This window comes from Mirounga angustirostris, unplaced genomic scaffold, assembly GCF_029215605.1.
Source record: "Mirounga angustirostris isolate CCGP_5_RB_7025 unplaced genomic scaffold, mMirAng1.0.hap1 SCAF_5, whole genome shotgun sequence".
Classification (NCBI taxonomy): Eukaryota; Metazoa; Chordata; class Mammalia; order Carnivora; family Phocidae; genus Mirounga; species Mirounga angustirostris.
In genome coordinates, this window is record NW_026991713.1 from 162,955,164 (window position 1) to 162,968,945 (window position 13,782).

The following is a 13,782-nucleotide window of genomic DNA, read 5'->3' on the forward strand; positions in this document are numbered from 1 at the left end:
GTTCTTTTCTGGGCCCCACAGGCCATGGGGTAGGCACTGCGGTCAAAGCCGGGAGTCTGCGCTCCGGGGGCTCAGCCCTGAGACCCAGGACCGATCTCACTGGCCATGGAGCTTCCCGACCCCACTCTGCCCGCCTAGGCCTTGACCTCGGCTGATGTGCGCCGTCTCAGCTTTAGCGTTTTGCCGCCGCCTAGAGGCAAGCTCTCCGCGCCGCCGGTTTCACCGCCCCTCTCGTCGCGACTACAATTTCCAGCGGCCCCAGCGGCAACTGTCAGTCTCCTTCACCCCGAGTCTCGGCGCTGGGCCTGCTGGGAAATGTAGTTCCGAGGGTTCCCCAGCGCGGGACCTTCTGGGAAACTCCGGCGCCGGCCGTCAGAGACTTGTCTGAACTGTGCGTGCTTCTGCACTTTGGATACTCTGCGGAGGGTGGAGGTTTTGCAGAATGGGAAGCAGGAAGGAAGGACTTCAGGGTTCGGGCCTCGGCTGCCGACTCCTCGAGGTCCCCAGTGCCCCGCGTAACAATAAGCTCAGGCCGAGTCCCTCCAGCCCTGCTCTTTCCCTCCAGTCATGCTTCATCCCTCCAAGCCCTGGCCTCCAAGTGAAGGGGGGTGGGGGTACCTGCTAGAAAAGGCTGGGGCGCCAAGGTCTGCCCCAGGACTCTAGGCTCCATCCCAGGGTCTAGGCCCCGCCCCTGAGTAGCTTATCCCTAGCCGGGGCTCCCCCCGTGGGAACGGGGACCAGCTGGCCGGAAGCGCCAAACTGCGTCCCTGTCGAGCCCCCGGGGATCAATCAGGCCGAGGAGTTAATTATGTAATGAGGGGGCAGGGGGTCGGAGCTAATGAAGCCTGGGGTGGGGGGGGGAGAAGGGGAGGGTACCCAGGTATCCGGCCCCCTCTTGGACCCCTTCCAGGCCCCAGGGGTCTCCACCCCAGCCCAACTCCAGGGCCCCAAATAGGGGAGGGGCTGTGATCCTGGGTCTGGAAGGGGCTGAGCTGTGAGCTATAAAGGGGGCATCTCTCAGCACCGGGGGACTGACTCTAGGCAGCGTGACCTGAGGCCAGACAGGACTACTCCATCCATGTACCATCCACGAGAGTTGTACTCCTCCCTGGGGACAGGCTACCGCCTTGGGCCCCCCCAGCCGGGGACAGATTCCAGCTTCCCGCCTGCCCTGGCAGAGGGCTACCGCTACCCTGGTGAGCATGGGGACCAGCTCCTGTGTAGGGACCGTGGGGGGCTGTGGCCCTCTGCTGGCTCCTCATTCTGCCCCCATCTTCAGATCTGGACACTCCCAAGTTGGATTGCTTCCTCTCCGGGATTGAGGCTGCTCCCTGCACCCTGGCTGCTCCCCCACCCCTGCCCCCGCTGCCCCCAGCCCTGGGCACTGAGCCGGCCCCCCCAGCCCCAGAGGCCCTTCACTCGCTCCCTGGAGTCAGCCTGAGCCTGGAGAACCGGGAGCTGTGGAAAGAGTTCAACTCTGTGGGAACAGAGATGATCATCACCAAAGCTGGGAGGTGAGGGGCTGGGCCAGGGTCAAAGGGCCCAGTGTGTTCCTGGTGGGGGTCTTTTGGGAAAGGCAGAGTTCCTGGTGATGGGGCTAGGTTTGGGGGTTGCTAGAGGGTCTAGAGCTCTGCCTAAGTTCAGGGTGTGAGTGTGGCCTGGGTCAAGGGCTACTCTAAGGCTGGATCAGGGGTCATTCGGTGGCAAGGGCCAAGGGTCAGTCTGTGGAATCTGTAGCTGGTTTAAGGACCAACCTATAGCAAGGGCCCTAGGTCATTCTGGGTCTGGGTCAGAAAGTCTGGCTGGGTTATAGGTTCATTTGTGGCCCAGACCGGGGATCAGCCTGCGGCTGGAGCCAGCGTTCAGACTATGACTAGGGTCAAGGGCCAGCCAGTGACCAGCATTCAGGGAAATCTGGTCGGGATCAGGGTCAGTATGTGACTAGGTCCGGAGTCACCCTGGAGGCAGGGATGTGGCCAATGTGTGGCCCGTGTCTTTCTAGACCGGAAGCTCGGGCCCGAGCACGCTAAGTCCTCTGCCTCACTGCAGGCAGGACATTTTTTTCCCGAAGCAGGTTTCGCCAGCGGTGTAAACTCTGATGCTGGAGATTAGGTGAGGAGACCAGAGTGGGGAGCAGCAGACTCCTGGCAAGATTTTAGGGACAGAAGTGTGTCGCCACCGATTCTGCGGTGGAGTTGGGGGGGCTAAGGAGTCAGGGGTCCGGGCTCTGCTCCTAATCCGCTGTGTGACCCTGGTCAGATCTCCTGTCTGTCCTGTTTCCCGTGTGTAAAATGGGATGAGACAAGCCTCCAGCTCGAAGACCCTGCCCTCTGAATTCGAATTCCACCTCCCTGGATGTTTCTCTGACAAAGCTGGGTGAGCCCGCGGGGGCCGTGGCCCCTGCCGGCGCTGTGCCCACTCCTGGCCAGTGGGTAGCGCCAGGCCTCTCCCATCCCCTCCCCTGTCCAGGCGCATGTTCCCTGCTTGTCGAGTATCAGTCACTGGCCTGGACCCCGAGGCCCGCTACCTGTTTCTTCTGGATGTGGTTCCAGTGGATGGGGCTCGCTACCGTTGGCAGGGCCGGCGCTGGGAGCCCAGCGGCAAGGCGGAGCCCCGCCTGCCTGACCGCGTCTACATTCACCCCGACTCTCCTGCCACGGGCGCCCACTGGATGCGGCAGCCTGTGTCTTTCCACCGTGTCAAGCTCACCAACAGCACCCTGGACCCCCACGGCCATGTGAGGCCCCGGCCGGCAGGGAGGACAGGCTGAGGGGTGGGGGTGGGGCCCCAGGCAGGGAGTCAGCTCGGTCCTTCTCTCCCAGCTGATCTTGCACTCCATGCACAAGTACCAGCCCCGCATACACCTGGTGCGGGCAGCCCAGCTCTGCAGCCAGCACTGGGGCGGCGTCGCCTCCTTCCGCTTCCCTGAGACCACGTTCATCTCTGTGACAGCCTACCAGAACCCGCGGGTAAGTGACCCCGCTTGGGGGCGGCGGTGGGCCCTGCCCCCGGGGCCACGGGAGCTTTGACCCTGGATGTGTGTGTCCCCAGATCACACAATTGAAGATCGCAGCCAATCCCTTTGCCAAGGGCTTCCGGGAGAATGGCAGAAACTGTAAGAGGTGGGCATTGTTCATTCATTCCCTCGTTCATTCAGCAAATGTTTGTGAGCTGACCGCGGTGTGCCAGGAACACAGTGGTAAGTAAAGACGTTTATTCACTCGTTCCTTCCTATTTGGCACCTGCTGTGTGCCAGGCCCAGTTCTAGGCGCCGGAGATCCATCAGTGAACAAAACCAAAGCCCCTGCCCTGACGGGACTGATACTCGAGGGGACAGAGTAGACAAGTAGACAGAAATAAGTAAAATATAGTATGTTAGGGATAAGTTCTGAAGAGAAAAGAAATAAAGGAAGGAAGGACGATAGGAAGGATCGGAGTGAGGTATGTATTAGATTAGAGGCCTGGACAAGTCCTGAAGGGACGTATAGTGGGTATCTGAGGAAAAGCGGGGCAAAGAAGTGGGAACAGCCTACGCAAGGGCCCTGAGGGAGGATGGCGCCTGTGGTGTGCCTGGAGGGCAAGCTTGGGCAAGTCAGAGGCGAAGGGAAGCCACGTCATGTTGGACTGTAAAGCTTTATTGGGGACTCTGGCTCCCTCAAGGCGTGTACAGCCAGGCAGCCATTAATCAAAGGGTCACCCGAACAAATGTAAACTGTGGACAGATGTCATGAGGGAGGTTGTGTCGTGCTGTGGGAGGTCCGGAGGGCTTCCTTGAGGAAGTGAGACAAGAATGGGAACTGAGACGAGGATGAGCTAAACAGGGGAGCAGGGGCAGACAGAAGAGGATTCCCGAGTCCGGCGGCAAGGTGGCTGATGATGGCTTGGCAAGCCAGGCGGGGTGAGCTGGGTTCAGAGCATGCCCTGGCCTTCTAGCGTGGGAAGCACTTTCCCAAATGCAATACATGCAATAGGAAAGCAGTGGAAAGTTTTAAGGGGGAAATTGAGCCCAGCTCCACTGCTTTCTAGTCACTTAATTCTCTGGCCTTCAGTTCCTTCTTCTGTAAAATGGGTATAATAATGGCACCTACCCGACAGGGTCCCTGGGAGGGTGAAATGCCTGGCAGCTGGCATCATCATCACCGTCATCATCACCATCATCATCATTGTCACTGTTCTCCAGGGAGCGAGATGCCCGTGTGAAGAGGAAACTGCGGGGCCCAGAGCCGGTAGCCGCAGAGGCCTATGGGAGTGGAGGTGAGCGTAGTCGCAGTAGTGACGGGGGCCAGTCCTCAGGTGCCAGTCCTCCTTAGCCCAGCCCGTCCCCTCTGTCTCCCCAGATGCACCAGGCGGTCCCTGCGATTCCACGCTGGGTGGGGATGTCCGCGAGCCGGATGCGGAGCAGGCCCCGGCCCCCCGCGAAGCTGCCCCGGCCCCAGCTCCTCCGTGTGGTGACTCCAGCGCCCAAGCCTACCTTCTGCACCCGGCGGCTTTTCATGGGGCCCCCAGTCACCTCCCAACCAGGCGAGTGGAACAAAGGCACAGAGCTGGGCTGTTCCAGGTCGGGGGCTCCCTCTCCCCTGTTCTGACACCTCTCTCGCCTTCAGGAACCCCAGCTTCCCCGAGGCTCCAGACTCGGTGCGTGCAGCCCCCTACTCGGCTGCGTTCCTGGAGCTGCAGCCCGGGCCGGGGGGCTCGGGATACCCGGCAGCCGCACCTGCAGCACCCTTCGCCTCGCACTTCCTCCAGGGGGGCCCCTTCCCCCTTGCCTACCCCAGCCCTGGGGCTTACCTGGAAGTGGGCTCCAAACCAAGGTACTGAGCTCTCACGGGGCCCCTCGGCCGCCCTCCCTGTCTTCTTCCATCACAGGCCTCCGCTGCCCTTCCCCCAGGCCCGCGGCCCCATCACGCCCACCGGCCCCCTCCCCCACACCAAATGGCTGCCCGGGGCCTCCCCCACCACCCCACTTCACACTTGGATTTCACTCCCACCCACCCTGGCTTCAAAGCCCTGGCTGAGCTGCTGGGAGTCCCGCTGGGGCCAGCTTCCCCTTGCAGGCTCTCACCTCCGTGTGAATGCAGGGAGGCTCTGCCTGGCCAAATGGGGCCACTGCCCAGCACTCCCACCTCCTGGGCCTCACCCTCCGGCTCCGCAAGTTCTACCCCCTCGCCCCAGTGCAGGCCACACCAGTCTGTTCTCGGGACCAGAGTATTTTTGTTAATAAAACTCAAAAAGATCTCAGTCCTCTAGAAGCGTCGGTTAATGCTGCTTAGCCCTGGGCGGGGCGGGGCCAGCGAAGGTTTTGTGGGGAGACCTGGGCCCTGATTTCGACTTGCCACTCTCCAACTGCTTGACCTCGTGCAGGTAAATCAACGGCTCTGGGGCTACTTCCTTTTCAGGGAAATGGGGAAATCCGAATGTCCTGACACTCACTTGTTTTGAGAATTAAATAAGGCTGCTTCTGAGAACCCAGCCCTCTACCTAGCACGTGGCAAGTCTTCTGGGAACAGTCGCTGTCACTGGATATAGACCAGGAGGCTCCAGGGCAGTCAAGGTGCTCTGCGCACCCCCAAGTGCGCTGCTCGTTACCAATCAAGTCTGACCCAAACCCAAAGACCATTTTTCTCCTTTTATTAGAATTTTTTTTTCTCTCAAAATTTTTTATCTAAAAACAAACAAACAAAAAAAAAAGGAAAAAAAAAACCAAAAAATTATTGGAAACTCCATGGTTCAAGTGGGGAGAAAGGAGAGGAGCAGGGAGCTGACGCTCCGAGCCTCTCCAGAGAAAGTCCTCACCCTCGCAGTGCCCTCTCTGGGGGGAGAGCAGAGCCGAGACAGCCCCCCACCCCGGATGCCCAGCCTCGGTAGGGAGACGAGAGCAGAGTCACAGTGGTCCGAGGGCCAGAGAGGCTGGAGGGGCAGGGGCTGGAGGGATCACAGGAAGTAATCGGCCACGGGCTTCTTGGAGGGGATGCCCCGGGTCTCCTGGGGAGCAGCCTCGAAGATGATGAAATCTTTCTGGAGATGCTCATCCAGCTCCAAGATGGCTGCCACGTTCCCACAGCTGCGAGCGGGGGGGGCAGCGTCAGAGGAGTGGGTCAGCAGGGCTCCCCGCCCCCACCTCGGCCTCCAGGCCCGGGCAGCTCACCGGTAGCAATAGTTGGGTGCCGACCACACAGTGAGCACAGTCTCATTGAAGTGCCACTTGTAACCTTCCATCACCAGTTGGTGGGCGCGGCAGATCATGTCAATGTCGTTGGCCGCATTGAACTGGGCCACCACGTCACTGCCGAACAGGTAGCCAGCCCCGCGGGGGCTCACGCCCCAGCCTGTTGTGTCTGAGGCAAAGGAAGGTAGGGATCGGGGGGGGGGGGGGGGGAAGGGTGTCCTCAAGGCTTCTCTGGTGCCCACTGCCCTTCGAAAGAGAACACCCCATCCCTTTCTCCCAGTCAGGGCCTGAGTGTGTTCTGGGGGATCCTGGAGACAGGACAACAGATGCTGGAGCAGAGAAGCTCCAAGGAAGGAAGCATTTTCTGAGAGCTGGAGCTGCCCCATCATCAGAGTGACCATGTGATTTACTGGCCAAACAGGTGTACCCGAAAGTGAAAGGAAGCGCTGATCATGACCCCGTGGGTCCAGCAGGTGTGAAGAGGGCTGTCCCGGCCACCCTGGGAGGGGCGGCCAGGCAGCCGGGCAGGGCAGTGACCGAGCAGAGGCTGTGTTATCACGGAAGGAGCTCTGGACGGGTATTTGGGAGCCTCGGCTTTCAATCCCGGCTCTGCTCCAGACGAGCTGGGGAACCCCACAAGAGGAGGGATCCTCATGGGGCCAGCATTCTGGGAGTCTACCCTCTGCAGAAGGCCCTTCTCATCGAGGGCACAGATGGTTTCGTCCCAAGCAAGCCTCTGAGCGATGATACACACGCCCAACCCCTCTCTGAGCTCAACGCACCTCCTCACCGAGGGTGCCGGTGGAGACCAGCCCCGCTCTGCTCTTCCCCACCGCCTGGCCCGACTGTCCCTTCCACACTTTAACCTTTAACTGTCCTTTTACCACAGAAGCCCCTCAGTGTCCTGCCAAATGAAGGGGAGAGCCCGCCTGCCCCTGCCCGCCCTCACCTTCGGGGTCAGACCAGAGCAGGTCACACATGGGCCCATCATGGGGCACCTCTTGCTTTCGGTCAATCGTCCGGATCTGGTCCAGGGTCTGGATAGAGGGAGAGAGGCCCCCGTGCACGCAGAAGATCTACAGGGAGACAAGAAAGGAGCGAAGGCAAGCTGGGCGCCGCGCCTCTGCCACGCGTCCCGTCCCCGCGGGCCCGGCGGCCGGCCTACCTTGCCATCGATGATGGCCGACAGGCTGAGGTAGTCAAAGATCTCAGTGCAGTAACGCCACACAGTCACCGAGCCGTACTTGCGCAGACACTCGTCGTAGAAGCCGTAGACCTGGGTGATCTGGCGGCTCTCGTGGTTGCCCCGGATCAGGGTGATGCGGTCAGGATAGCGGACCTGCGGGCAGCCCCCCACGCGGGGCTGGGCTCTGCGCTCTGTCCCTCTCTCGTCACCTCACCCACCCCTCCCAGACCTCCTCACTGGTGTCAGCCCCACCCCCGCCCCGAATCCTGCTGCATCCAGCGCGCGGGCCCACGTCCCTCCTCCGGGGGATTTGAGGCTGACCCCTCTCCATCAACCACGAACTTACTGGCTCCTCTTTCACCACTAAGTCCTTCCCCAGACCCCCAGGCGCCTTGTCATCTCGCCCACCAATGGATACTGGACCTAGGCGAACTCAATGCCCTGCCACTTTCTGAACATGGGGTGGGGGGCTTTCTTCCCTCCCCTCCCACGCACAGGGGGCCCATCAGACGCCCCTGAGCCGAGGAGAGCGGCTCTGCCTGCCCCCTGGCAAGTTGCACCCCAGCCACACAGCTCGGAGCTGGAGGCGGATGGGGCAGGAGAGCGGGCAGAAAGGACACAGACAGGTCAGGTCTGATGACCCAGCTGTGGGCACCCGAAGCCGGGTTCCCACCTTAAGTGCCAGCAGCAGGAGGAACGTTTCGACGCTGTAGAAACCGCGATCCACAAAGTCCCCCATGAAGAGGTAGTTGGTCTCAGGGACGTCGCCACCCACCTGTGGGGGGGGGAGAAGATTCTGCTTGGTCCCAAAATGTCCCTTACCATGGCAGCCCGTTTGCCAGTCAAGTGGCGGCCCTTCTTTCGAAGGGCCCGCCTAACTACAGGCCTCTCACCCACACTCCACGCACCAAGTTCAAAGCTTCCATTCTCAGTGAGAGGGGCCTTCCAGTCAGCCCCCAGGTCCCCTGTCCCCGAGTCTCCGCACACTTACTCTAAACAGCTCCTTGAGATCATAGAATTGCCCATGGATGTCGCCGCACACCTGGGAAGTGAGGAGAGGTGGGTCGGAACTCATGCAGTCTGAGAGCTCTGCTCCCAGGGACCAGCCTTCACAACACCCACTGCTTCAGGAGCTCCTTACCACTCCTGGCCGAGTCTCTACTTCTCAGGGCCAAAAATCTACTCTCCTACCCCGACTTCGCCTGGTCTGGAATCACACCCCATCCCACACAGAGTGCCAACTATTCTGGGGGGGTGAGCTAGAGCCAGGTCTTTCCAGCTAGACCTGTAGCTTCTGGAGGACCTGGCCCCTCCTCTCCCTGTTCCCCCCAAAGAACCCAGAAGAAAGCTACTAATAACAGAATACACAGGAACGTGTGGAGTAGAACCACTCACCATATTAAGAGGCCTTCTGCTCTGGCCAAGAGCATCCCCCCAACAAATCAAAAGAGCCTTCCCATAACATCCGTTTCATATAGCAAGGCTCCCTTGAAGCTGGGAGAGGGAGCAGATACACGGGGCTTTCTGGGCTCTCAGGGATGAGGGGGAGACCTTGGCAGCCCCCAAGATTAAGGGGAATGCCCACGTGCCTAAAAGCCCAAGCTAGGCTCTGATAGGACAGACGGTACTCACTGTGACCGGCGAGTCCACCCTCTGTACGTTGCTCTCCTCTACCAAGATCTCTCTGGAGACAGGAGAAGACCAGGGTCACCACAGCCAGGCCAGCCCAGCCCAATTCCACATCTTTTTGAGGGGAGGATATGAGGTAGCCCTTGAACCTCTAGGGGGCAAGAGTGAGGTGTGCAAGATCCCCAGGATGGGCTGACGGGGCTTCCCCAAGGCCAACAGGCCAGAGCCCCAACTCTAACTGCATTCAAAGCCCTTCCAAGGAGGCAGTGGCCTTCCAAGCCTTGACCCTCCCTGCTGCCCTCTGTCACACATCCAGGGCTCATTCCAGAAAACAGACCTCCTCTCCGCACAGAGCCCTCGGCTCACGCTGCTCCCTCAGCCTGGAGCGCTCTGAGACCGTGTCCCCCGTTGAGCTTACAGTCCCTCTGCCCATCACGGAGGCCTCGCCCAGACCGTCCAAAGGCACCCAGTCATCAGACACACCGTCAAAGTGATGCACTGTGCTTTTTCCTTATTTAGAGGGAGTGACAACTTTGTTCTTTCATTTCTCCCTGCAGCGGAGTCTATTACTACTTGAGGGTACGTGACATAAAACCACTTGGTCAATTACAGACAGTCAATGGAAGAGGTGCCACGCTTCCAGATTTCGACCTTGATGACAGCAGCAGTGACAACTCCAGTTCACGCCGTGCCCCGGGACCGTAGTAAGAGCTTTGCACCGATGACACAACTGAAGAGCCAACCCCAAAGGCAGGCACTGTGACGCCGCCTACTGCTCAGATGAATAAACTGGCCGCAGTCCTACCGGGGAGACTTGAACCAGGAGGCCTGGCTCCAGGGTCTGGCGCCTTTATCAAGGTGCTCTGGTGTGGGAGGGCCCTGGGCACTCGCCTACCTTTTTCTGCCAGCCTCCTGCTTGGAGACTAGGAGCTCCCTGAGCTCAGAGAACTCGTGGTTTTACCTATGTCCCTGAGAGTACTCTCTCTGACAAAGGCTGGAGGGAAGTGTGCTTGCTTGGCTTTGTGGGAATGGGAAGAGGCCCTGGCAGGGGTCTGAGGGACCATCAGCAACCAGGCCCTCCCATAGGGACTGCCTCTTGTGTCCTACATCCTTCCACATCAACTGCTTGTGATGATCTTCCCAGCTGACCCAGGGAGGTTCTTTTCATCCTCATCTGACAGAGAAACCGAAGTTTAGAGAAAAAAAGGGCAGGATCAAGGTCACAAAGCTGGAGAGTGAAAGAAGTGGAACTCAGGAGCCCAATCCCCTAAGAATTCGTGCCGGCCTCACCCACAGATTCCGGGTCTAACGCTCCCCACCCAGTGCAGGCAGGGCCCAGCAGGGTCTGGGAACAAGGGCCAGCCTCCGACCCCAGCTCTGTCACTCGCAGCACATCATCCGCACTCTCAGGGCTCACACCTGCCCACCTTTACTTCCGCCAACAAATGCCACCTTTAGGAAGTGCCTGCCAAAGTCCCAGTCCCTGTCCCTACATATGCAGAATCCCATTTGAGCTCCATAATAACATCAAAGTCTTGGAGAGCTAAAGTGACTTGACCAGGGTTACATTGTTTATAGATGACAAAGCTAGAATTCATAGTGAAGACGACCTGATTCAAACCCCCCACTCTGAGGCGCCTGGGTGGCTCAGTTGGTTAAGCGTCTGCCTTCAGCTCAAGTCATGATCTCAGGGTCCTGGGATCGAGCCCCACATTGGGCTCCCTGCTCTGCAGGGAGTCTGCTTCTCCCTCTCCCCCTGCTCGTGTTCTGTTTCACTCTCTCAAATAAATAAATAAAATCTTTAAAAACAAAAAACAAATCCTCTGTTCTCTTACTATACTGATATATATAGAGAGAGCGGCGACCAGCTCTCTAGATGCAAGCACTAGCTACCATCACCACCAAATCAATTCAGGCCCTCGGGGCAGGATGAGTCTTACAGGAAAAAAAAACGGTGCCAAGCAACAATTGGTTTAAGTTCCTAAAAATGCCACTCAAAACCGAGAGAACAGGGATGACTAAAAACACCTTGGGGCTGGTCCAGTCAGGGAAATTTTCTTTAGCTGGCAAAACACAGAGTCACAGACACGCATTTAAAAACGAGGCCTTGCCTGTTCGTCAAACAGGCCTTGTCTGGCCGCTGTGGGTCTGTCTGAGGTAAAGCCAAGCAAGAGGCTGAAAGCCACAAGTTCAGAACCCAGCTCTGCCACTTTCTCTCTGGGTGACCTCAGTCAAGTCAAGAGGCCTCTAGGAGTCATGCTAAAGGGAGCGAATAGTTCCAACCTCACAAGATTGCTGTGGAGAAGACAGAAGTTGCTTGTCAGTACGAGGCCTGTTGTATAACAGTGGGCCTGTTGTTCAGCAAATGTACGGTCGTTCTGCTGGCTCTTTCCTCATAATCTCCAGCGTGGTGCAAGCCGCAAACAGTACCTCGGGGGAGGCAGGTAAGTGGTCTCCTCACCGGTGCCCACACATCTCAGAGCCTCTACTCCTGCTCTCATCCTACTGGGAATGTCCTTCCTCCCTGGCCCTGCTCCCATCAGCTCTCCAAATTAGTTCCATCTTTCAAGGCCATCTTCTCTTAGAAGCCTTCTCTGGTGACATCAGTCCTTATCGGCAATGCCCTCTTCCTACACAGTCCTAACAGTAACACCTAAAGACTGCTGAGCACTTCCGTTGTACCAAGGCGCTATGCTAAGCTCATCCCAAGCACCAACTTACTGGTTCTTCACCATCATCGTCTTAAAAACTATTATTCCCACTTTACAAATGAAGACACCGTGCAGAGACCTCGAGATCACCAACACAGCCAGTAAGTGGCAGGGCTCACATTCCAACCTAGAATCATCACATTCCAAAGCCTGAGCTCTTAACCACCACATCATCCTACTTCCCATGGGCCTCCCTTCAGTCAGATTTAATTCTACTCTGGCTTATTTGCTACCATTTCACCCTGAACACGAGGCGATCCAACTGCACCATCTTGCATTAAGGCCTGAAGAGAGACAGGACATGGAGCGCTGGCTTCAGACTCCAACCCTTACTTGCTGGTTGACTCTGAACATAAGAGTCCTCACCTGCAAAATGGGGACACCACCACCCGCCTTTAGGGGTTGTTCTTAGAATTAAAAAGAATTTCATAAACTACAGAGTCTTTAGCTTTTCTGCCTTGAACTTCTGTGGACACTCCCTTTTATCATCTTATTCTTCAAGGCCTATCCCCAAAGTTCAGTTCCTCCAAGAAACCTCTGTTCCGCCGACAAGCAGGTGGTCTCCCTGAGCTTCCTAAGTACTTCTTATAACTCTCTAACGCCACTGAAAACACATCACCTAATACTTTTAAGTATCTTTCTCCAGGTCTGTCTTCTCCCAACAGGCTGGTTGCTCCTCGAGGGAAGTGGCCCTAGCCTGCTTCTCTCTGGGAAAGATTCCAGGATAAGCCAGGCCCCAAGTTCTCAGCGGGGTCTGCCCCAGGTCGGAACCCCTGGGCAGCGGGGCCACCCGGCTCACCTGGCCTTAGCGCACAGGGCCTTGACTTCGCTCTCTTTGATGAGCTCGCAGCGCCGCAGTTGCTCGATCTGCCGGTCCAGGTCGCTGATCTCCGCCATGGCCCACCCCCCCGGCGCGGGTCAGAGCCGGGGCCGTCGCCCCCTCCGCACCGCACAGGGGTCTCCTGAGAAAGGCGAAGACGAGCCCGTGGATCAGACTGTCCGTAGGGCGCGCCGGGGGTGGAGGTAGGGAGGCAACTCCATCCTGGAGCTGGCCCGGCCCCCCCACCCTCGCCTCCCGTCACATCGGCCCCGGGACCCCCAAAGTCCCACGGCCCTGGCCTAGAGGGGTCTCAGACTATTACCGCCGCCGCGACTCCGGCTCCCGCTCCCGAGCTCCCTGCCTTCCTCCTTCCCTACGCTTTGGGCCGCCGCCGCCGCCGCTTCTACTTCCGGCCCCGCCGCGGAAGCAAAGGGGGACCAGTTCCGCCGCGCGCCGGATGTGGCGTCATACACACCCTCCCCCTCCGGCGCCGCGCCCCTAGCCCCACCTCTCGAGCCTAAGAATGGAAATGAGCTATGGAACCGGATGTTGGCAGCTTGCGGGCGGGGGTGACCCGGGCCAGCGGGCCGGCGCTGCTCGGGCCGTTGGGCACCTCGGTCCGCTCCCCTCGGGTCTCAGTGAGGGAAGCAAGCTGAGCTGCGGCTCCGCTTGTAACTTCGTTGCACGCTTTGATTTTATGTTTGCGTCGGCCTCCCATTAGTCCCCGAGGGTCACTCCTGCGGCCCCAGTGCTTGGAACACGGCCGGGCACAGTAGGCATACCTAAGTATGTGTTCAATGGACGGAGGAATCCTGTCCAAATCTCTTTCCACGGCCCCGGAGAACTCTCTGCCATAGAGGACCTCTGAAGTGAGAGGCAGAAAGGAGGCCACCTTGCTCACACCTAGCTTACATCTCAGTCAACGTGACCTCCCTGATTCCAGAAGAGTCCCCGACATCCCTCAGTTGCTTCCTCTTGTCCGCCAAGTTGTATTCCTTTTTTTTAAGGAATCCGTTCTAGTTTCTCCACCTATCACTTACACGTTCTGGAATTCACTCTTTTATAAAAGGTCCAAAGCCCCAAACTGACATTTAAGATGATGGTCTGTAAGCACACTTTGTGGTGTCTGAGCCTTTGCACAGGCTGCTCCCTTTTGAAAAGTCCTTTTTACTATCTTCTGTTGACCTTCCATTTTTATTTGCTTTACTTGGTTTCACAGAGAATTGAGGCTAGGCACAGAAGTGAGGCCAAAGTTTAGAGGAGCACTAAG

At 58.3% G+C, this 13,782-nt stretch overlaps 2 protein-coding genes across 2 annotated transcripts; one reads left to right on the forward strand and one right to left on the reverse strand.

Annotated features, from left to right (window-relative positions):
- Window positions 1–69: 69 nt before the first annotated feature.
- Window positions 70–4,931, forward strand: TBX6 (T-box transcription factor 6). Its single transcript, XM_045871902.2, has 8 exons — window positions 70–1,196; window positions 1,280–1,514; window positions 2,470–2,737; window positions 2,823–2,969; window positions 3,052–3,122; window positions 4,181–4,254; window positions 4,338–4,521; window positions 4,605–4,931. The coding sequence occupies exons 1-8, from the start codon at window positions 1,079–1,081 to the stop codon at window positions 4,816–4,818; spliced, it is 1,311 nt and encodes a 436-aa protein (XP_045727858.1). The 5' UTR covers window positions 70–1,078; the 3' UTR covers window positions 4,819–4,931.
- A 682-nt stretch (window positions 4,932–5,613) lies between these two features.
- Window positions 5,614–12,991, reverse strand: PPP4C (protein phosphatase 4 catalytic subunit). The gene is made up of 9 exons (XM_045875273.3): window positions 12,835–12,991; window positions 12,492–12,654; window positions 8,985–9,036; window positions 8,344–8,394; window positions 8,026–8,127; window positions 7,332–7,505; window positions 7,116–7,242; window positions 6,146–6,335; window positions 5,614–6,061 (listed from the first exon to the last, which is right to left on the reverse strand). The coding sequence occupies exons 2-9, from the start codon at window positions 12,587–12,589 to the stop codon at window positions 5,932–5,934; spliced, it is 924 nt and encodes a 307-aa protein (XP_045731229.1). The 5' UTR covers window positions 12,590–12,654; window positions 12,835–12,991; the 3' UTR covers window positions 5,614–5,931.
- Window positions 12,992–13,782: the final 791 nt, after the last annotated feature.